Source organism: Caloenas nicobarica, chromosome 20 (assembly GCF_036013445.1).
Source record: "Caloenas nicobarica isolate bCalNic1 chromosome 20, bCalNic1.hap1, whole genome shotgun sequence".
In the NCBI taxonomy this organism is placed as follows: Eukaryota; Metazoa; Chordata; class Aves; order Columbiformes; family Columbidae; genus Caloenas; species Caloenas nicobarica.
In genome coordinates this window covers 3,124,213-3,148,756 of record NC_088264.1, presented here as the reverse complement: position 1 = coordinate 3,148,756, position 24,544 = coordinate 3,124,213, and the positions used below count along the sequence as shown (strand labels likewise).

General features: G+C 44.5%; 1 protein-coding gene across 3 annotated transcripts in view; it reads right to left on the bottom strand.

Moving 5' to 3' along the window:
- The window catches only part of COLGALT2 (collagen beta(1-O)galactosyltransferase 2), a 50,832-nt gene that overhangs the window by 17,644 nt on the left and 8,644 nt on the right, over positions 1-24,544 (bottom strand). For all 3 annotated transcript variants that reach the window (XM_065649123.1, XM_065649124.1, XM_065649125.1), the window contains exon 2: positions 772-882. In XM_065649123.1, the coding sequence (XP_065505195.1) occupies positions 772-882 (111 nt within the window). The remainder of the gene's footprint in view (positions 1-771; positions 883-24,544) is intronic.

Here is a 24,544-nt window from a genome sequence, read left to right as displayed (position 1 = left end):
TGATAGGATTAAGAAAACTCAATTCCAATGAAAGGATTTAAAAAGTCAATAAGCATTCCCTGTGGGTTTGTACAAGTGCCTCAGCACTGCACTGAGGACCTTGAAAGTAAAAACAAGCCGAAAGAAAAGGGAAACTGATGTACTTTTCCCTGATGGAAGAAATAGAAAACAGAACAAAACAAGGAACAGCCGATCTTAAAAAAAGAGCAATCAAAAACAAACACACACGATTCTTTCTCTTTGAAATCCTGCATATAAATAGGTGTTGCTTTTCATTCCTTAAAAGAGGATTCTCTTTAAACCTACCACCATATTTCAAAGCAATGATCCTGCAGGTCATGCAAAAGCATAATATAGTGAATTAAATCTAGTTCTCTGGCTCAGAACTTACTGAGTATTTGATGTCTCGGACAGAACTTTCATAGACACTATGGGAACGGGCTACAATTTCTCTCCTTCCTTGGAAATAAAGAATGACAGTTTCTATTCCCTGTAGTTTTTGATGTGATTTGTTTACCAGGCACAGAGAGCAGCTGCAGATGCTAAATAACTGAATGGAAAATATTTTCTGAAGTTCTGCATGAGTTGCTTCACCGAAGCCAGAGACCTTTTTATGGGCTCCATAAGATCACAATTTTAATGGGACAGACCTCCCCACACAAAAAAAATCCACATTTTAATGCTTGGACATTTAGTACACCTCCTTGTTTGAGAACAGAAATCTAGAAAATTGGAGATGTACACCAAACAGCCCCTCGCTGCGGTACTCACTGGGGTTCTTCCATCGGTCTCCACTCTACATCGTGGTAGAGGTTCTGCACGTTCTTCAGCCACTCTCTAAGGATTGCTGTGGTATTGTCAACATTGTGGTCAGTGGCCACCCTGGAAAAATGAGAGCACAAAGAGCCCCATTAACACACAGTTTAGGTCCTTTGCTTTTTCCCAGCCAGTAATTGAGTGAAATGGAGGCAGGAGCTATTTATTACAGGCACATCCAGCTCCTGGCAGAACTCGGGGCAGCTCCACAGAGGTGCAAGTCCTTGTTTAAGCACGTAGCAAAGCCCAGATTCCCCACAAAGCCAGAACGCGGGCATCCTCACACACCCCTCCCCTCTGCTCATCTCCTCCTGCCTCACAGGGACCACAGCAGCTTCAGCATCAAGCAGGTACAGGACTGAATTCTGTTCTTAATGACCGCATGGTGAATTCTCCTTGCCGACTGTCACCATCCCTGGAGGGGTTTAAAGGATGCACAGATGAGGTTCTCAGGGACGTGGGTTAGAGGTGGACTTGGCAGTGTGAGGTTAATGGTTGGACTTGATGATCTTAAACATCTTTTCCAACCAAAACGGTTCTATGATTCTAACCGCGTCCCTTTAAATGTCCACTTCACCCACTGGAAAAGACACAACAGGCCACCACAACACGAATGGCCGCAGGTAAGTTATTACAGCTGTGAAGATCCTATCTAGTGGCACCAGGATTTTGCTCTGCTTGCTGTATTGTCCCCATATCCTGCGTTTAAGCTGAAAAGGCTGGGGCTCAGAGACGGCTTGCTTTCCTACTGTTTCCTCACACAGAGGTTCTAAGTTTGTCGAAACACACAGAGGAGCTTTGTGCAGAATCTGTGCTCTCTTAAAATGCTGCAATAGTGCTCAGTCTCAAACAACGGGGTGGAAGAAACCCGCCTGCTTCTTCCCCCACCCTCGCCAAAAGCATCATCTGAAGAATGGTTCTTTTTTTCCGCAGGGTTGAGCTGTGTAGCTGCGCAAACTGGAATAGGATGCACAGATCCACGTTCCTGACGGGAATCACGTGCAAACGCTCCCAAAGGAGCCACGAGCTCATCTGCGCCTGGGATCTTTGAGCCTTTGGGGTGCCGGTTCCTCATCCCCAGCTTGTGCTTCCCTGGAACCGCGACTTTGCGGATCCGACACCTGGCTGCTCACATGGCCATGGGAGAGCCCACAGAAAATTCCCTTCATTTTTTTCCTGGACAAACAGCAGGAAAGCACAGCCCCATGGCAGGACACAACCTGTGCAGCCACAGCTCCACTGAGAACTTACAATCCCTTTAAATTCCTCTGGGAGTAGAAATACTCCCAAAAGGTCCCACGGAGAGACAGCAAAGAGGGTGTGGAACACATCCCCAAGGGGAGGGCACTGGAAGGCTGTGCTAAGCCCCCATCAGCTGCTCTAAATCGTCTATTTTGTCCTCCAGCTCCAGAGACCCAAAGGCATCTCCCACAGCATCCTCCGCCCTGCTTGAAGCCAGAGATACCTGTAGTTGGGAGGGAAGAAAGGAAGGAGGGGACACACACAGAAGGGAGAAAGGGGGCACATCCCAAAACCCTAGAGCTACTCCAAACTATTTCAGGAAAATACCTCCACCCCAAGTCATCGTATGATCCTCCAGACGAGAATCAGACCATGAACCCTTTCTAGTTCATGCAATGAGAAGACATCAATCCCATAGGGTTTAGCCCAGTTTAATTTAAAAAAAAAAAAAAAGGAATCAAGAATTCAGAAGAATGCCATCATTTAAGGACAGGAAGCTTATTTGTTGAGTATTTATTCCTGTCTATCAAAACAATAAATAATGAAAGTTCAGCAAGTGAATGGAGGCTGGTTTCTTTGCTATTAGCTGCTCTCCTATGCCAGAGCAAGGCTGCGTTTAGTCATAACTTCGAGGTTTCTTTTGACCAAGACCCTGGGTTGGACTGCACTGCAAATCTAGCTTTGCGAGGATGTTTAACTGGACTAAAACAGTCATAGTGTTGACCTGGTAGAACAGACTAAGTCTAACTTGCTCCACGTATTTCATAGATCGCAGATTCCACTCCAGCCCCTGTTTTAACACACTTGCTTGGGCCTTCCACTGCCCTTGCGCATTTCACCACTCTTGTTCTGCTTTCCTCCCACGCACCAGCTGCACAGTCAACAGCTCCAAAATTCCTAAAATACCAGAGAACTGTGAAAATGGTTTTGTTGTTCCTTGTCATTGCTGGAGCTGCAGTGGCACCAGGAAGCTCTTGCCACACAGTAGGACCACACTGCAAGTAGGCGTCATGCAAACCAAGCAAAGATGATGGTGGCCATCCTGAAGAACATCAGAGTCCATCTTACACCACAAAATCACAGTTTGGGTTGGAAGGGACCTTCAAAGCTCATCCAGTGCAATCCCTGCCATGAGCCGGGACATCTGCACCAGCTCAGGTTGCTCAGAGCCCCGTCCAGCCTGGCCTGGGATGTCTCCAGGGATGGTTCATCCACCACCTCTGTGGGCAGTGTTTTACCACCTCTTTGCCAGGCCCAGGCTAGTCTTAAAGATCCTGCAAACCCTTAAAGTAAGACCACAAATCCTAGAGTCTGGTGTATGTGCCCGTTTCCCTCATCAAGCCCCATCCCAGACCTTCTAACCTTGTGTAAGATCAGTGGGGACAACTGCACCCCCCACACCTGGGGTTCTCCATCCTGCTCCTAGTAGGACAGCATGCTCTTGACACAATTCACCCCAGAAGACCCCAATAGCTGACAAACCCCAGACAGACATCAGACACAGGAACGGAAGCTTGGAGGAATCTCTACATCTACCCACAAGGAAACTGCCAGAAGAAAAATGGCATTTTACTGCCCAGGCTGTAATGGCGTTGTTATGTAGAAGGTAAATTCACAGCCCAGTAGACCTTTAACAAGGACATTGATGAGACAAAGCTCTGGCACAAATAAATAACTCAAGTCTCCAGGACTACCCACCCAGCAGCATTTTTAAGCCCAAGAGTTCTCAAAGGCAGTAAAATTTGTCACACCCTGGATGAAACATGCCCTATGACTAGCAATTTGGCAAACCCTTGTTTTTCCAGCTTTGAGCCTCAAAAACAACACAATTAAAAAAAAAACCACCAACAAACGACTCAAGCTATTCTCAAAAGTAATTATCACTATTAGTCCCAGAACAACTCACATTTAAGATCAAACAAAATTTGCACTTACTCCTATTTTAATATCTGAACCAGTCCACCTATCCTCCCCCCAGAAAAAAAATAGTAGCTATGGTGTTTACAGCACCACTGTATGGAAAAACAGACACTTCTTTTTTTCCTTCCTTTTTTTTTTCAAATAACAACCCTCGCACAAGAAAAAACAGGCAAATAAAAATACGAGCAGGACTTCTCACTGGCAGCGAGAGCTCCTCAAGCCATAAGAGGCACATCAGGACATTCCCCGTCATACACACTTCTGTAATAGTTTGTAGGACGTCAAGAAGCTGAGTACACAGTTAAAACTTCATTGTTCTAACTCGGATGGACCAGTTGGATTCTAAATCCATTTTGGAGACTCTTAAGGCCATTTCTGCTGCAGATCTCACCACCACCACTGGTGGTCTGTTGTCCATGGCACACATCTCCTCGTTTCTGGAAAACTGAGCGTCCTTTCCCTGGGTGAGGACAGTCAGGAAGGGTTGAGACCCAGGGACGGAGCAGCCAACACTTGTGCCGTGGCTGGTACAGTGAGACGAGGCCATGGGATGAGTCTGTAGGTGTGACAAACCAAGGGTAAGAAGCACCACGTGGAGGACAGCGAGGTGGCAGTGTCCAGTGCTGACTCCCCTTGGGAAAGGCTCCTGGCAGGCAAGGTAAATCACTTTTTTTTTGAGTGGATTAGTTAGTCCCCAGCCTACATCCCTGTGAAGGGGTCTTCTTTCCCAGGTGCAGGACCTGATGAAGTTCAGGAGATTCCCTGCAGGCATCTCTCGAGCCAAAGCCAACACACTCCGCCTGCAACTAGTAATCGGGGGAGACGACTTAAACAGCAGGATTCCCTCAGAAGAGATCAGTTACATCAACAACCTTTGCACTAAAAGGGAGGCAACTTCATGTTCAAGAGCTGATTAACAAAGGCTAAAATTTAAAGAAAAAAGGTCCCCTGCAAGATTTACAACCTACAGCCTGTGTGACACAACCAGTTAAGACTGGTGGAGTGACAAGGAAAAAAAAAAAAAAAATATATATATATTTTAAATTCCCGCCACTCTTTTCTGAAGATAAAGTTTAATAAATTAAACTGGAGCAGCCCTCCAGATGGACACACCTATTCCAGTAACATGGCAGCTTTTTCCACTCAGATTTAAACCCATTTCCAATAAATAGAAGTTAAATTTTAGAAAAGCTTGAGCGAGAATGTTCATATGGGGGCTTATGTCGGCATAACTATAACCACTTCAATATTTACTTTGGCTATAAGCAGTAGTCTTACCATGGACACAAGCCCTCATTGTCCATGTTCAGTAAAGTACCCCCCTCCCAAAAAAACTCAAGTACCACTAATAGCGGAAAAGTAAGCGCAACATTAGTCTCCTACTGTTTTAATTGAGTAATATGTGAGTAGTAGCATAGGAGGAAAACTGCTCCTTTTACAGACTGCTCATATATTTAGCCTGATAATGTCTGTTCAAACTATGTTTGCAAGAGGGAGTTAATTTAGGCTTCGATGGTTCTCCTGTTTTCCTCCACTCTCTCAAGAAAAAAAATAAAATAAATAAATCACCCTTTTTTACTTCTTCACATCCCAGTCTGCTCTCCCAAGCTATTTACAGTTTATTTACCTCAGGCACTGAGTCGGAGGAAAAAAAAAAAAAATCACCTTCACCATCTGTATAGGAAAAGTACTACAGGACAAAACCAACCCTGTGTGCCTTTGGTTCGTCAGAGTCCGGGTCACCTCATAACACACATTGTGGGAAACTCTATGGCCAGGGGCCTGCAGTGATTTTGCTACTGAATTTAATATTTATCAATTCTTCCCTTTGGCAAACAGGCAGGGAGAAAGGGCTTTGAAGAGGAGAAAGTACTTCACATTCAAGAAGTGCATCCTGCAAAGCAGAGCCAGAACTGGAGACAGTTTCTATGATTCTATGCAAAACTAAAGGATCCTTACCCATCCTGATGATGATTCAGAGACTGTAAGGCTCGAGGAGGGCGTTGGGTTCTGCCCTCATCCCAGTGTAATGTAACACAGCAAAAAAACGTACACAGAGAATGGATCCGCATTGTTTGAGCCATCTGCTCCCAAATCCTTGAGTGCTACAAGAGCCAAATTCAGACCCTCAGGTCCCAGTGGCCCCTTGCCATCGCCCTTCCAAGCACATACCGTGGATGACGAGGGTCAGGGTGCTGCTGGTGGCTGGGGTTGCGTTGAGAACGGCTCCCGGGAGGAGGACATCCATGGCTTTCCAGGGCTCCTGCACGCTGCAGGACTGAGTTGGGCACGTAACCAAGTCCCAGGAAAAGCCACAGATATCCAGTTCAGCCGTCCCTCTTGCTTTTTCTCCGCTTGCAGCCAGAGATTCAGTTTACCCACCAGGCTTGCTATGGGATGTAGTCCAATATTGAGTTCCACTGAAACAAGAGCCATAAGTTGGCCACACGCCCTAAATCTGCAGAGCCTCATCCAAAGCGAAGTCCAAAGCCAACGGAAAGCCTGTTAGCAGATCACTCCTAACAACCGTAGCACAGAAACTGGTGACAAAAGCACCAGTAGCTCCCCTTGGCCACCTTTCACAAAACAGAGTGGCAATAAAGCATTCAGAGAGAGGCTATGTCTCAAAAGAAACAGCGATGGAAGAAGCATATATCTGCATGTCACGTTCCACAGCTTGTGCAGAGATGCCCAAATACTCAGGTTGGACCTTGAACCCCTCCATGCCCCCACATGTTTGAAGTAGCAAGACAGAATAGGAAGGAGATCACCTGCAGAGCCCTATCTTTCCTCTTTTATTAGAAATAATACAGACTCACAGGGTGCGGCAGCTCAAGCCCTGCTCTCTTACTGTTGGTTACAGTTTGGCAAGGCCATTTGACCTGCCACCTTCCAGCCTATTAAAAAAGGCTGAATTCTACAGTTATTTCTAAGGAAGTTACCTCCCACAAGCATAAACCCTCACGGGGAATCTGGCTAGTCTGGGCTCTCCGGAGAAGTCTTGGAGACAGAAAGGTGCTGTCACCAAATGGCTCGGTCTTTGAGTCAGAGCTGTGTCCCCCACTCTTGCTATCAGGGCTATAGCCAAAGCTGGTCCCACCAGATGTTCCAGAGAGCTCAGCCCTCTAAAGCAGGACTCAGCATGTTTGTGAGAGACTAGAGAAGACAGCAAGGTACTTCTGGCTTTGTAAGGGTCACTAGAGTCCTCTGAATTGTTTAGATGCTGCAGCAAGAGCTCACTTCACCTTTCAGTCACTTTGGGCAGCTCCAAGAGCTGCCTGGTCCGAGCAGAGAACCGAGCTCAGTGTCACACAGACTGATGACTGTGCTTATTCTGGGGGTGAATTCAGCCCTGCCAACAATGACAAAAAGAAAAATAAAATCCAGCACTGGAGTCCTAATATGAGTCGCATACAAATTTGGATTTAGATTTCCCAAAACAAGCGGTAAATTAAGTAACAGACGAGTCATTTCTCCCTGTCTTTGTGTTTGGATGCTGCCAGACTTAGAAAAACTAACTCAAAACATAAAAACCACCGAACTGGCAGTTTCCACCGTGAACCAGTGATGAATTACCTTGACTAGGAAACAGCGCAGCTGGGAGAGACTAGAAGAGAAGGTATGGATCCTAAAGGGAAAAAAAAAAGAAAAATTCAAAACAAGACGGAGGCAAAACACTTTTGAAATCCAGCAAGAGGGAGTCTGCCAAGGCAGTGGAGAGCTACCAAAAAAACCAGCTGCACTGTTACAATGGCTTAAGACAAAGCTTTTGTAGGTCTGGCTCCATCATCTTCCTCCCAAGAACCAAAACACGCTACTCACCCCACGGCTTGATGCACAAGTAAAGAGCTGTTCAGCACCCAGCTGGGCAGCATACCCAGATTTCCCAAACTCTGGTGTTTTGTTTCAGTTGTGAAAATGTCCTTCTTTACCACAGAATAACAAGTGGAGTTGCTACTATTCATGACTTATGTTCTCCAGCTCAGGATCTTTCCCAAAATTCTGCAAACCAAGCAGGGCTCACTATATTTTTTCAAGCACTCCCGCAGCAACAGGCAGGTATGAGGCTCTTGTTCACCTGGCACCGAGGAGGCTCATTTAATTAACAATTTTCTTTTAATTAGAAACACTCTGTTGCTTTGTAGATATTTTTGTGGGTGCCTGGAGTGCCAGTCATACCTTACATGCATTAATCTGAGACTTGACACCTCAAATCCTGCAGATATCAATGGATCAGGGGATAACAAAGCTGGGGAAGGGACTGGAGCACAAGTGTGATGGGAGCGGCTGAGGGAGCTGGGAGGTTCAGCTGGAGAACAGGAGCTGAGGGGAGACCTTCTGATCTCTGACCTGCCTGAAAGGAAAAATTTCTTCAGTAAAAGGGCTGTCGGACATTAGAACAGGCTGCCCAGAGCAGTGGTGGAGTCACCAGCCCTGGAGGGGTTTAGAAGACACGTAGATGTGGTGCTAAGGGACGTGGTTCAGTGGTGGACTCAGCAGTGTTGGGTTAACAGTTGGATTCAATTATATTAAAGGTCTTTTCCAACCTAAATGATTCTATAATGCATCATGAGATGCCGCCAAGCTATCTCACAACAACGCAGTTCAGCGCCTGTGAGCAGATTTAAGCCTTCCTTGCCACCGTTTATTTTAGCACAGTTATGCTCACACAATTAATAAGACCTGAATCTTCAGGCCCAAGTTCAAATATTGTTTAAGCATTTCATCAAGCTGCTAAAAATCTGAATGTATGCATAAGTCTTTTTGGCTTCATGGAGACTTGGCATTTGTTCTAGGGTTTTCCTTAATTAAGGACGGACTTTTGGAAGTACCTTCTTTTATTTTTTCATTACTTTAACTTGGTCCCCCAGATGTCAGCCCCTGTGGAGAGATGGTCTGAGCCCCGAGCAGTGGCAGGAGTTGTGTGGGAGTGCGGAACCAGTAACAAGAGCAGCAACACTCCCGGCTGGGCAGCTGGACAAGAACAGGACCTCACAGCCCAGGAATGCAACAAGTATGTCTCTTCTCTGACTTTTTCCCTGTGCCCTTCAGCAGCTTGTGGATAATGGATTTTGCTGGCAGCAGCAGCAATTTTAAAGCCTTCAATGATCTTCCAAGGCCAAGTGAATGATTCACAGATGTACATTATTGCATACATACGTTCGAACACACCAGGATCTTGGCTCTTTCCATGCGACCTCAGGCCAGACACAGGGAAGAAACTGTTGGCCCTGAGGGTGGTGAGAGCCTGGCCCAGGTTGGCCAGAGAGGTGGTGGATGAACCATTCCTGGAGACATCCCAGGCCAGGCTGGACGGGGCTCTGAGCAACCTGAGCTGGTGCAGATGTCCCTGCTCAGGGCAGGGGGGCACTGGGGGAGCTGGGAAGGGCCCTTCCAACCCAAACCATTCTGTGATGCAACACGGGAAACATCTCCCCAAAAAAATCCATCAAGCTGGGGCTGCTTATGGTTCCCTCATGCCCATAGTTAAAAATCCACATGTAACAGCTTCTCCGGCATCTGTGCGAGGGGAATTGTCTTGCAGTGCAACAGAGGTTCTGGCTGCTTCAACCCCAAGTCCTCTCTTCATCTTGCTTTAGTTCTCCCCACAGTCACCCTGTTGCGGACAAAGCTTTAAAAGCAATTAAAAAAAAAAAAAATCTGCATCTGGCCTTGTAAATATTTCCAAGCAGACTTGGCTTCCAGGGAACAATTCCCATAAGGAAAGCCCAGGAAGTCTCATACGCACAGGATCAGGGCTGTGACGAGCCTCTGAAATCAATTGGCTCAGACAAGGAATTATCTACAACAGCGCTGTAATTTCTGAGGGGATAGTTTGTTCCCACCAATGCTAATTGAGACACCAGCTAACGCAGCTGTTCAAGATTAATGAAAGTGAGTAAGCCACTGGGAAGGAACACTGGTATTTAGAAATATTCTTGGCTCTGGTCACACAAAACAGATAGGTTTTTTAAAGAGCAGAATCTGCTCAAATTTAGGTGTCCAGGAGCACTGGTTTTTCAATGGGCACATTGAAGATGGACCCATACCACATTACCAAGGGTCCCCCTAAAATAGAAACATCTGCAAAGCTCTCCATCTCCATACCAAGCTGGCAGAAGAATGAGCACAAGGCTCCCACTAGACACCCAGTATTGGAGGGAAAGGCAGACCTAATTTATTCCACTCAGTGGCTGGTTTTTAATTTTTTTTCTCCCCAAAAAAGTTAGAACCATGCCCTGCAAGTATTGGTAAGCACACGGCGCTTGCCTCCCAGCCCGAGCTTTCATCTGGAGGTAGATCTTGCACTCCTTACAGTTCTACATACACAATACTGAGATTTTCAGAACGGAAAAGTAGGTTTTGTGATCAGGAAAGAAAACCTAATATCTCTGTACATCTTCCTTTACCTTCCCTGCCTTTCCTTGACCCTCACCTCCTTTCTGAGCTTAAAGGTCCAAAGCTTGTCATTATTACTGCAGCCCAAGATCTCTTGCTGACAGTTCTGGTATGGATCGACAGACTTATTTTCCTTTGAAGCGGGCAAAGAATAATGGAATATTTATTTCACAATTATTTATTTCAGGATTACCCCCCCCTGCAGAGAACAGGTTTAGCTGAACACAGCCAGGTTATGGGGTTGGGACAGGTACGCTTCATTCTTCCAAAGTGTTACAGAATGTACCTTTCCAGACAAGACATTTTAACACACTCTTGACTTACTACTTCCTTTCCATTATGGATTTTCATTCTAATCATATCCTACAAGACTTAAAGTATTTTTAACACACGTAGAAGTCCTTTTTATGGTAATCCAAATACTGTTTAATTAAATGGCTACAAATAAAAGCAACTGTTGTCACTTGTCCAGTACGGGCTGACAAAAACAATGTAAGAAAATATTAAACACAAACAGAATATTTTAAATAACTTTACTAATTAGGAGGAGTTTGAGCAGCAATTAAAAAAAAAAAAAAAAAACACACAGCAAGCTAATTCTGGAGCAAAGGAAAATTCAAGTTTTTAACCAGCTGAGAATCTGCTCTGTGATCTGGAAATGACTGGGATGTTTTGTGTGAAACTTGAGTGAGTTTTACACAATAATGGACCCTTTCATATGAAAACTTTGCTGATATGCAACAATAAAGACATTCTTCCCAAAGGTTTTCAGACGGTTTTTCTTTGAGGCCACAGAAAATGTAAAATAAGAACACGACAATTTGCATCTCAAACCAGAACAAGACAGAGGAAGAAGTCAATGGGGTCTAGTAGCAGTGGCTTTTTTGAGACTAAAAATTTAGCATTTGAAGATGGAGTCTGCTTCAAAGTAGGGAAGAAACGCAAGAGATATGTAAGAACAGGCCAGAAACAAGCCCAGTGGCAAAGGATGCTTGGCCATCCAGGAAGATTTTTGCCTCTGGAAAGAAAAAAATAGATACGTTTAGAACAGCAGGAGATGCTCAAAGCTAAATAGTCACTGAAAATCAACGGTATTTTGTATTTTCACATCAGTAGGTGACTCTGGAACTTCCAACCTCTATACACAGCCTGAAGCAAGCGTCACTGAAATACACAGATCTCTTTCACCTGCAGTGACCTTCAGATTACGGCTCCCTGGCTTCCTGATGTTCGAGGAAAGCCACTTACTCTGTCCAGTAGTTTACAATTTTCATTTATGTCCAAAAGCGTAAGTTTTCCCTTCAAGCAGCTATGCAGGTGGACCATAAGTAATAAAGACAGGTCACTGTCACAGATCAGTAAGTCCCTGGGCTGCATTTCTTCTCAAATCAGATTTTCTCCTATTGAAAGCAGAGGTATGAACTCTGTGTAACCAGACAGCTAGGACACAAAACGGGACAAAGACGAGTTGTGCCACACTAAGTGCTCTCAGCATCCTGCAAAATTTCTGCAAGTGAAGTGCAGGCTTCCAAACCGAAGCGGATCAGGAATTCCTTTGCTGTTGCTGCAGGCTGAACAGGGCTGTCCATCGGAGAACGGCACCAACCACTCCAGACTCAGTCTCCAACAAGTTGTGACCTGTCTACATACTCAGGTGCGCAGAGACAAAGAAAACAGTGAAATATTTCATGCACACACGGCAACTTCCGAAAACCGTGGCACATATGCTAGGAGATATCTTCCAGTTCAGCAGGGCTGGAAGACTTTGAGGATTCAGGTACGCACTCATTGAGCAACATCTTGCAATATTCTACCTGTGCAGGCTTTTGGAGAGCAGTTGTGTTACAGTGCTCAGTACTAAACGTGCACGGATTAATGGAGGACCTCAAGCTTTTTTGCAGCCCACCTCCTGAGAAGGTACCTTTCGATCAAGACCCACACAGAATCAGAAAAAGCTGAGACATACATATGCCCCATGGGTACACAAATCCATTCCACCAGCAGCAACAATACGGCTTTGCCCACAAGGGCTTGGAAAAGTGGAGTTACAGGCAGGAAGAAAGTCTGGACTCAGCCACCATCCCAAATTCAACAGCCCAAGTGCTGCAGCCTGGCCAAAGAGTCTTCCAGCGGCAAGACCAGCAATCACGAAGTATCCATCAACTTCCAGAAGGCTGGACGATGAGCCCAGTGCAAAGCACCTATATTTCTGTTGCGGCATCCTAGGGAAGCATCTAATCGCAAATAACACCGAGACAAAGTCAAGGACGCTCAGCATTTGGCTGAAGAACTCTTGGCCCCTCTGCATAACCTGCTCTCCACCAGAGGAGGGCCAGCCCCAGCTGCTCTCTCTGCTGGCACTGGGCACACTGGTGTTCACTTACTCCTTCCCTGCGGCTCACTCCCAGCATAACTTCGGAGAGAAATTAGTTTGGCCGAGCCGACACTACAAATAAATCCCCCGGCCAACTTGCACTCAGAAATATGACTCTGCACTTCTCCTTCATGAAAGGACTCCCTGTCTGGGCACAGCGAGAGCTGCGTAGGAGCGTGGACCAGATGAATAGATCATTAGAGACGCATGGAGAAATCCCAGCGCTGCTGTTGAAGCACAGAGAGCATTGTCGTTGGACGCAGAGCTCTCTCTCTGCTGTGCTCGCAGAGAGTTTGGCCAAGTGTAGAGGTTTAGACCCAGAGCTCCAGGCTTGTCTTGCATAGGCAAAAGCAGTTTTAACAATTTAAGTTTTTTGCCATTGCTTATACATGTGATTCTCTTTCCATTCTGCTGAGCTGCAATGCTGCCTCCAGGAGTGGGTAACACAGAATCCAAAGACAAATCTCAGTGCAGTCAGGAAGGGTAATTCCTTCCCAATTACTGGAGCAGATCAATCTCAGGTATGCGGGTGTGTTGTACCAGGTATCAGACTTACAGAAACAGACAAAGTTGGCAAGACTTTTTCCAAGGAATTCAACTTTGGGATGGCTCGAGAACACCAGTTTTCAAACTATGATCAGCAGACATCTGTGAATTATTTCTGGTGTGTTTGTGAAAGGTAACTTAAAAAAGCCCAGCTCACATAAGTCCAAGTTTGCTATGCAGGCATGTGCGTTCCCACAGGAAAAATGTGTTGGGTTTATGCTCAGCTGATAGAATACCATTCCCCTTTCACTTCTGCTAGAAGGATCAGTACCAATTCCCCCATCAGAGTCAGTGCCCCATCTCAACCTTCACCACAGCATCCTCAGCACAATCTCAGCAGGCAGCACAATAAACCACCTGTGCACCTAGAACCTCATATAACTTCTGACACTAACAATAACTTGAGTTTATTCTTACAGTGCAAGATAACAGGATCAAGGCTGACACGGGCACAAAATCAACACTCCTGCTTTTCTGGGAGGGCTGTGAATTACTGGGCACTTCCAGGCAAACGTAAAGACGATAAAACCCCAAGTGTTTATAACATTTAGTACAGACAGAGAGGAGTAGAAACAGAAGTAAAATTTCTTGGCTGCTGCTTCTACAGGCCCCGTACGGGCAAGCGAGCATCCTTTGGGATAGAAAGTGTTACCAGAGAATCTGCTTTTAAAATAAGGCCAGGAGGTACAGCAAGTAAAAGTCAACTAGGGACCTGTAATGAATTCCTCACAAAGAGGAGAGCTGCCATGCTTTTTGCATTGTGCGTCATAAAGAATCCAGGCACTGGCCCAGATAACTCATGTACGTAGTGTCCCCACCATGGACCATCGCAGGCAAATCCGTATAGAAGCTGGTCTTCCTCAGACCACAAAGTCCCTTAGACCCATCCTAAGGGGCAACCAACTGTTTCTAGAAGAACAGCCTTTAAGGAGGATCAGTCTTGAGTCTACAGGTGAGGGAAGTGTTATCCTTGCTTCTACAGCCAAGAGACACTTCAATTAAAGTCTTTGTCTAGAGTACAGTGTGAGGTGAGGCAAGGAAAAGGACCAATCTCTTCATGCCAGGCTGAGCCTAGCAGATCTCCAGCATGTCCCAGCGCTGCTGGGCACCCCAAGCCAGCTGTGCTCCAAGAGCACCAACAAGAACGTACTGGGAGAAACCAAAAGTAGTGGCCTAAAAGCTCGTAGCTCCAGATGTATACTGGGGACACCACAGCTCCACAGCCAGAAAAGCTTCAGATGCCATCTCACCAGCAAGTCACATCACAGCTGATGTGCGATTTGCATTATTTACCCCAATGTATACAAGCATCCCACCTCACCACGTGCTGAGGCACATTCTTGGCCACTCAGGTGCACAGCTGGTGGGAAATGTCACAGTCCTCCAGAAGTCACAGGGCTAACACTTCTCTCCACCAAAGGAAAAGAGTTTCTGGTTTTTTACAACAGGTCTCAATCTGACCCGCAGTATCAAAAATAAGCGAAGAAACTTCAAAACACAATAGTAAAAATTGTGTACCAGATGCTCCTGGGAGGTACAAAACCCACCCAACACCATCTCCAGGTTCTTCCAAAGGTATCTAAGGTGTTTCCAACAGCTGCTGTTGACATCTTCATTGCACTGTTAGGCTAAATTTGACATTTTGGCTCTGACTTTTCCTCTCTGTTCATCTTTTGAATGGTCAGACGACCCTCCTCTTTACCACCTGCACTAGACTTGATCTCCACCACCCAAATCTTGATCTCCACCACCCAAATCTTGATCTCCACCCTTGATCTCCACCACAGCCAAAGCAATTTATACAGCCAAAGGCTAAAGCAATCTAGGGATCGTTAGAGCTTCAGAAAAGAACACAGCCAGAAACAAGTATTCTGGGATCGAGGAATCAGCACTAAAAAAAGCAAAACCAGTGTTAATGCTGGCGATACAACCAGCCCTTCCCCCCCAGAAAAAAAACCACCCCACAAGCAGTTTAATAGCCCAACCAATAATTTCTGCAAACCTACGAGATGAAGTTAACCACACACAGCATCTAATGACATTGGACTTTACTGCAAATTTGCAATATAGCAAGAGCAATGTAAACATGGTGGATTTTATTATCATACAATTGGAGCATCATTTAGGTTGGAAAAGACCCTTTAAGATCACAGTTTAGTGCCAGAGTTGGTTGGACTCAATCTTAAAGGTCTCTTCCAACCAAAATGATTTTATGATCATCATCCTCTCACTGGCACAGGTTTCACTTGGCATAGAGCAGTTAATGCCAAATTTTGCTTTTACCAACATTAAGCTAAACCTTACAGTCATCAGTAAGTTATTTGAGAGTTGCGCTTTGCTGGAGCCAGCATGGAACTTGAAACTGCATAATTCTGGCCTAACCTTTCTCAAGTAACCAGCTATACTGGAAAATGGAAGTTGTCCGAATTGCATGGAATAGTACAGTGCTTCAAAATAAATGGATTATGTCATATTTGCTGGCAAATGGCTGAAAATGTTTTATACGTAATTAAGTAAGAAATCAGAAAAACAACCACTGCAGCCAAGCAGGAAAAAAAAAATTTCAACCTTTATATATGCAGTAGAGAGTTTTCCTGGATGTAATTTTGTCCATCATGAAGAAACAGCTGGAAAGTTAACACTTTGCAAGCATGAAATAGTCAACTTATCAATTCAAATTTTCTTAATTTCTACCAGAGACAGATTTTATAGTGTTCTCGCTTCGAATGGTGACGTGTCCTCATCTTCAGAGTGCCCCCCAAAATCCACCGCAAAGGTCTCGACCTGCCCAAGCGACATTACTGAGGTGACATTACAGCTTTATTTTGCAGAGAGGGAAACAAAAGCAAAGAGATTTTTGTGATGTGAGAAAAATCCATTAAAGGAGTGGGTGTCAGAGCTAGGAATGATAAAAGCCTACACTCCTTCCAAAATATACACTGAAATAAACTACAGATATTCAGCTTTTGTAGAGCAGTTTACTTAACACATTGACGGAGTTTTTGTCAGACTAGTGGTAAATTTGTGGCCATGACAATCTCAAGAACAACTTTTCCTCCACGATGGTGTTAAGAAACTCTCAAAAGCTCAAAGGCAAAGCCTCTCTTCCTGTTCACGTATTTTGCCTTCATCACTGGGGAAGGAAAAAAAAAAAAAAACAACACAAAACCAAAAAAAAAAAAACAACCGACCAAACACAACACCCTGAGTTTTTGGAAATGTGGTTCTAGATTTATTTTTTAAAGCACTGAAGCACTCGTATTGGATAAAAATAAATAAAACCACCCCAAAACATCTCCAGGATTAGAAATACTTTGCATACACTTTTGAGAAACAAGAAGATGAACTCTACCCAGGAGCTGAGGCCCAGACCCCAGCCTCCACAGTGCTAAATACGACTTACTACTGCTGTAGTGTCCCAAAATTCCAAATTAGGCCCCAATCTGCTGAGTTCCTTGCTCAACAGACCGCTTCCTCTGCTGACCTGGTGATCCCTCCCCAGCTCCAGTCCCCGCAGGTGCAGATCACAGAGGGACGTGATTCTGCGTTGGTTTATTAACCACCTTTCATATTTTTGTATTTTGAATGGTGTCAAAACAGGTGGTTAAACGTGTGTTTTTCCTGCCTAACTCAGCACTCAGGCAGAAAAAAAAAGATTTTCTGTCTTCTCATACAGACAACAGCGCAGAATAACACGGGCATCTCAGTTAATACTACACGATCAACAACCTCGTCACTGAACGGAGCTACATGTAAGCAAAGCACTTCTGGTTTTAAATCCCAAATACTTTAGGCTAGCTCAAATTTCCGACTCTGAATTCCTTTCATTTGCAATCTCATGTTTCGCTAACGCGCACAGAAACCCACACGGCTCCTCCAGAGCAGACACGGGCACACATGTGCGGGACACATGGCTACTGCTTGCTGAACACACGTGACACTGCAGCTGCCAGAGTCAGAACACATTTTCTTCCGGAAAAGACCGACTCTGGACTCAAACTGATGGAAAACTGGTGCTGCATCAATGGTTGTTTTAACTCTAAAGAGAAGAGAAAGAAAAACAGTGAGTTCTCAGCATTTCTCTTATAAGACAATAGCTCTGCAGCCTTCTGTAAGTAATGCTGTGCATTTCTCATCCCCAACTGAGGGGAAAAGAAAAAAGTGACATTTAAAGTATGGGATTGTCTCCCTTACAGGACACAACATCACAATTCTCACTTCTGCTGGTCTGCCCTCTTTGTGGGTTTTGGGAAGCATCACTGGAGAGGTGCAAATTCCGGGGAGAGCCGAGCACCGAGGGCTGCAGCAGCAAGTGTGGTAACTGCACATGGAGAAGAATGCAAATGCACAATTTATTTTAAATATTTCAGGTTTAATCCTGGCTGCAAATGCACAGTTTGATAGCTAATTCTTTCCCTTTCACTGCCTGGATGTAAATAAAGAGATGAAATGGGCACTTAATCTTAGTAACCACTTTCCTAGTAAATTGACTGGGTAATTGGAAGCCCCATAAAAACAGATATTTTCTTTATTTTGCAGAGCCTGGTTCCCAACTATGCCACCTCCAACAGGAAGGGTTCACAGCTGAAATACATCCATTGCCAGTGGATGAAATACACAAGATAAAGTGCTTTATAACCTCGGCAGAGACCCACACCCATCTGCAGGCATCAGATGTGCCTGTCCCCATAGGGACACGCTACAACCCTTGCACGCATCCCAACCCTTGGCCAGCAGTGTTCCCATGCATGGATGTTTGAGCTCCCAGGGGCTTTCAGGCAATTTCAAAGGCTGTAAAACTGGATTTTTGGAATATCTGATAAATCCATTGCAGATCATTTAATCTGATCTACTATAGACCATAGGCAAAGCATCGCTTCATGTTCCTATGAACGAGCAAAAGATTTTAGCATCACCTGCTTGCCACTCAAAACCAACCAAACAAAAAACCAACCCTTTTTTTTTTTTCCTGGTTTTCATCTGAAACTATCTTAGGCTCTTTTTCTGGAGACCTTCAAATAATTCATCATGAGTTTCATCTGAAATCCATCTGACAGCAGCAACTGATGTGCAAGATCAGCTGCAACCAGACAATGCATCACCAAAGTAACTGGCCACTAGAGGGATTTCTTAAATAAATGAAATACAGGTCATCAGTTGATTTCCTCACGGAGAAAGGGAGAGACTAATTCTGTCTCATTTGAGAAAATCATTCTGCTCTCTTAAACATCCACCAGGGAGGACCAACAGAGCAGACACCGGCAGGAGGTTGCAGCCCCTGTTTCTCAGGCTCCAAATGACCCGAGACGGGCAGCAGACACCTCACAGACCATTGCAGCGTAAACTTAACATTTCTGCCCTGGAACAGTTGGCTAGGACTTCTGTTTTAAAGTATTTCATTAACTTATTCAGATCACATCACCTGATACAAGATCTATGAAGCTGAAATCTCAGTTTCTTTGGCTCCTTAGTTGGTTTCTTTTAAGTATATTCTTAATTTCTATGCCAGAGTTAGCACAGCTTTATAGCTCCATCTGTGTTGGCCGTTCAAGAGACCTGGAAGAAATATGACTTTTTCGGTTCAGCAGATCTGGAAGAAATACAAGCTCCTGAGCAGAAAAGGCTGGAATTTTGGTCCAGCTGTGTGCCCGAACTGTCATAACCAGATGTTTTTCTTTATCTGTGGGCTGTCCCAAAAACCTATATGTAGTAACCAACTTGGCCACACATTCTGCAGCAGCAACAGGAGCTGGTCGGATTTGTCAAGTGGGTGATTAATGCTGTTAGACGTAATAGGCAATTGCTTTCCCTTAGAGATCTCACACTCTTGGAGAGGTAAAAATAATTGAGATTTGAACCCCGTTTCTCCTCAGCACGCCTCCTCTGTGGTACGCTGAATTTACGCTCATTATCATTTGTGATTTAGACCTGCCTGCTCCGCAGTGGTGGGGCACTCTGCATTGAAGTACAGACGCAGTCCAGAAACATAGTGCAGCAACAAATGATGCATCTTGCACAAACAATATGCAAAGCTGAACGGGTCTGCAGCTCTCTGCAGGATCGACCAACACCATGGCACTGGCTTTGCAATTTGTTGAGCATAGAAAATAAATCACTGCATTCCTTAGCCCCAGTCTAGCTCTGGACACATACCCTTCTCCCCTTAAATTTGTAGCACGTATATAAAAACAGATGCGATGTTTGTAGTCAAAGCCTCTGGAAACATCACCGATAGCATTTTGGTTCTTGTTCTGTGAAACAGAGCTTCCTTCAAGGCTCAGGTATTAGGCAAAAACGTCCTGGCAATAGCCTTAGTTTGCATGAAGTCAGAGCTGAGCTCTGCCAGCAGACAGCTGTGAGCTCACCAGTCTGAAATAACAACTCATTGACAAGGGTTTTTGTGGAAGCAACAACTGACTTGTTTGTGTGAGAAATAAAGCTGAGGGGGGAAGTGAGTGTGTGCTAGGAGTGATTAAAGAAGTGCCACAAACCCACTCCATGACTAAAAATAATAATTTGCATTTAAACCCTGCTTTAAGTAAAACTAAGTATTTTTTTTAAATCATAAATTAAGAGAAGGTATTTAGCAGCAGTGACATTTTCATATTCCAGTCACACACACTGAACTTATTTCAAATTAGTGTTTTGAAAAATGAGTATAACCAAAGTCTCTGACATCCAGAGCCAGAGGAAAAAAATATTTGAAGAGGTGAAAGGCCCAAAAGCAATTATTATTCTCTGCTAACATATTTAGAAGAGTCTGGGTACGCTCCTCCAGAGCCCTGGAGGAGACATCATCTCAAAGAGAACTAAATGGAAACTCCATCCAGAACCTCCTATTGAAGAAGCATGTATCGTTTGGAGCAAACCCTGGCAGCATCCAGAAACTGATTTACGCGAGCGAGTCAAATCTAATGGCATAAGACCGGGAAAAATGAGCATAGTGCTGGTCTGCTGCTCTGTTGTTTCTCGCTTGGTTGCAAGAACTGGTTGCGCTGGTGCCTCCTCCCAACCAGGACTGACCCATTTCATCCCAAGCCCAAGGAAATTTCAAGCCTTTTACTTTTGTAAAGAAAAGGTCAGGCCTAAGCCTGTTCCAACCCCTGGCCTAATCTGCTCATATCTCAGTATGTAGCAGCTTGACACTCCCAGATCCTAACCCGAACAAAGGCTGTTCCATGCAGCAAAAGGGAACAGAAGGAATTGACATCTACCAACATTCCATTTTCATCTGAAGGCACTAAAGAAGACAGCCCCAAGCCAAACTACGGAAGCTATGGAGTTCCAGGCATTAACTCTAGTAAAATTATTACCAGAAACTCCATAAATCCACTAACAGAATAAAATGCAATGCACCCAAGTCAACACCAACCCTCTTCCCAGCTCCGCCGGCCACAAAGAATCCAGCAGCAAATTCAGATTTCCAAATCTAACCCCTAACCACAATGCCCCCAAAACACCCAGTTCAACCCCGGAGGATCACTTTATAATAAAAGATCATAATGCACATGCTCCACCAATATAAGCCCCTTTTCTACATCTGCAGGAACTGCACAGGTCAGAAGTAACTGGAGTTCTCAACATCTTCCACTCCCAAGACGTAACTTCAAGTCAAACCCTTACCAAGAGACCATTTCCACAACAAAAGAGATTATCAGACATTGGCCCGTACTGACACGACTCCTTCTCCTGACTTTTAAGCCTGTACAACCCATCAGTAAAAGCAGTTCTTGAATACTTAGATTTAAAAACCTGGAAGGAAAGTCCCAAGCTATTCCAGCCATGGTACACAGGGGTCCCTTTTGTACGTGGGAAGAGAATATATCACTACCCACAGACAACAACCCTCTCCCTATCTCTTAGTGCTGGGTTTTGCAGGACCTGCAAGTGTCTCAAACACTAGCCTCAATTTTAACTAGTAGACCTGTTGGGAAAAGAACACACTGTATGGACAAATGCAGAACTAAAATAAGTAGAAAGGCTATTGCTTGTAGACTCCAGCATCCAGACTGGACTCTCAAACTAGGATTTGTTTGGAATTTGTCATAAACGTATTCAAGACACCAAAACCCTCTGCAAACTGTAAAAGAAGGGCACAAGGCTTCAGTCCCTCCCTGACAAATCTCTTAACTCGGCAGGAGCAGCGGAATCCAGCAGTGACCTGAGTGCCTGAACTGTTGTATTTCCTCGCCATAATCGGAAATAAGGGATAAGCTGTACCATATAAAAGACTACATGGTGTTGCCCTCCTGCTGACCACAGACTCCTTTGCCAAGCCCACAAGCCTTACTGAATTCAACAGCCTTGAAACTTTACGTTCCCCAGCCACATATCTAATGCCCTGACCTGCTCATAATCCTGCTGGCACACAGTAGAACAATCCCTAAAGTAAAACAGAGCACAAGGCAGCATCCCCAAATGGCAACAGCCTCCCACCTAACCCTGTGGGCCCTGCACGATTCAGCAATAAACATATTTTGTGAAGAGCTGGATTTCCAAACCCCAGTACCAGCTCCAGTGCCGGCCACGGCAACACTTCTCGCAGTGACGGAGCACTAATTCCTCACTCCCATCCCAGTCAATGGGTATTTCTAGAGAAAATCTGGACTCCACCTCTGGTTTTTGTACCTTTTCAAGCTCTCTTCTAAATCCTATCATCAACCCTAATTTCAGCTATTCCTGCAAGAGGAATGTCCACAAAAAAAGCAAACAGAATACATTGATCCAAAGCAACATTTTTCCCCAAATATTAACCTTGCCATAACTGATATCAGGGACTAATCCCTAAGAGATTGGACCCTCAGCAAGGCAAATAGACATGAATCGTTTTTTCCTAAACCTTAAACCCACCCCATCTCTAGGGTCTAACCTTAACCATAGCCAGGGGATGAGTCTTTACAGAAAACTGAACATAAGGCACGGGCCCCTGTGGACACCAATGCATTTCTTAATTCTCACAGCCAGGACACAACACAACAATAATGCCAACACTTGGCATGGTTTATTTTCCTCTCCTCAGATTCTAACTCAGATCATATTAATAACTCTAATCATGCCCAGGGAACCAAAACTACAAGAACCAATGTATTTGCCTTGTGCCATGAGCAACAGCCTCTCTCATCTATCCAGAAGCCACCTAAAACTGCCCTCCTCAAGCTTTTTTCTCCCAAATACGTACTGCAACCTTGACTCTGCCCCCTTCTGATCACTGTGGTTGATCTAGACTAGTGTAACAAGCACGGTGCTTCAACTCATCTTTCCCCAGACCGTAACCTTATTGAGGGAGCAAACCCAACACTAAACCAGAACAAACAACACAGAGTCTTTCCTAACCCTACCAAATCTGATGACAAAGTGTGAGGAGCCTTGTTGTGCTGCCAGAGTGCCAAGTTTCCAGCCTCTCCCTTCTCGCGTCTTCAGCCACCCGAGGCCAACACCAACATAATACTAATATATCAATAATGTAGCAATACTAAACAAAGTCTTGGTGAACCCAGTAATAAACCAGGCACTTCAATCCCCCTTTTCCCAATCCTTACCAGTAATTCTAGCCAATTCTCATAAAGAATTAAGGAGAAGTAAAAACACAGTCCGTCAGTTCCTGAAGACACCAGCACTCTTCTTAAACCCTTGGTTTGTAGAAGTGAGAAATTGTATGGCTTCTCCTCTTCTTCAAAATAAAACAGCAAGCCTTTGCCCTGGTCATACAGTTCCCGCTCTGACTTTTCATCTTTCAATGTCTTTTTTGAGAGGGTTCCTGCTACTCTAGTGTAGTGACTTATACATGTAACTGCTGTGCTCTTCACTTAGCTTTAATTTTTTTTTTTTTTTTGGTCACTGCCTTCATGGGTTATAGTGTCAATTACAAATTCTGGTTAGACTACAAGAACGGACACTGTTCATTCAAGAAGAGATTTCAAGAGCAAAAATACACCCCTCAAACTTAAATAGCATTAACACACCCCCCAGCATTGAAACTCCACTGAGTAGCAAATCCGCAGTTAAATCCCAGGATCCTGGGATTTCACACCTAAAAATAGGTTTCACACGCCAAAAACAGCCACCCTGGGATATTCCCGAATCGGTACACCAGCCCACTTTCCATCACTCCTCTCCATGGGCTGTGTTATTGTTGCAGCATTTATTTATCCTCTCACACTGAGCTGCAGCTGGGAGACATAACTACCCCAAAAAAGTCCTTTCCCTGCGGGCAGGCACCAAGATGAAGCGGCCAAGGACCAAACCCTGGCACAGCTAAAGAGTTGCCAGGGGCTGGGGCAGCGCAGCCAAGGTCAAGGCTCTGCACATGTTCTCCTCTCTGCAGCAAACATTGAACCGCCGTGGCTCCTCTCCATGGATTTTTTCATCTCAAACACATTGGTTTATTGTTTTTAATACAAAGATGATATAACATCCCTGCATCCTTACATAAACTGATGAGTGCTGATGATTAAATGAGATAAGAGTCTTGCTGCAAAACTTTATAGACCATGTTCCTCTTTGCCTGCTAGACATGAACTATAGGAACAGAAAAAGCGTCCCGTCGCTTTTCTTGGTTGACTAAAGCTCACGCTTCCTAATTAACATCCTTCTAAGACTTGTCACAAGATGGCTTTTGACTATAACAACACAGGGGGTACATTAGTCTGATGGGGGAAACTTGCTTAAGTTCACTTCACCAAAGCCTGGTGGGGAATAACCAATTTAAAAAATTACAGAGAAAAAAAAAGCATTTTAAAAAAAAAAGCAGTTTAACATTTAGCTTCCATGTCACAATTAGCAGTTCAAAGTACAAATGCTGGAAAACAGCCTTTTCCTCCAGTTTTCCAAAGTACCTTGTAAGGACACAAATAATCAAAAATACTGAATAACTCAAACTTACACCCTTAAATTCTTCTTCCACCCCCAAAGGTGCAATGCAGCATCCATTTGAAGAGCAGCTGTTGAGCCAGTAGCAAAACCAAGATTCTGATCTGCTAACTGAAGAGATAACCACCTGCTATCAGCTTCAGGATAAACTAACACTTCAGGCTTAATGCAACCTAGTGTTTGCCACCAGGCAAAATTCAAACCACACCGCAGCCATGCAGAACCTTTCCTCTGCAGAGGGATCAAAGAGCAAAAATAAGCACGCAATCCTTTTAGAACCAATGGAAGTCTGTACCCTGTCAGGGGAAAAACAAACAAACCAACCAATCCACCTATAAATAAAAATTTATTTTTCCTCCTTACAGGAAAAAAAATATT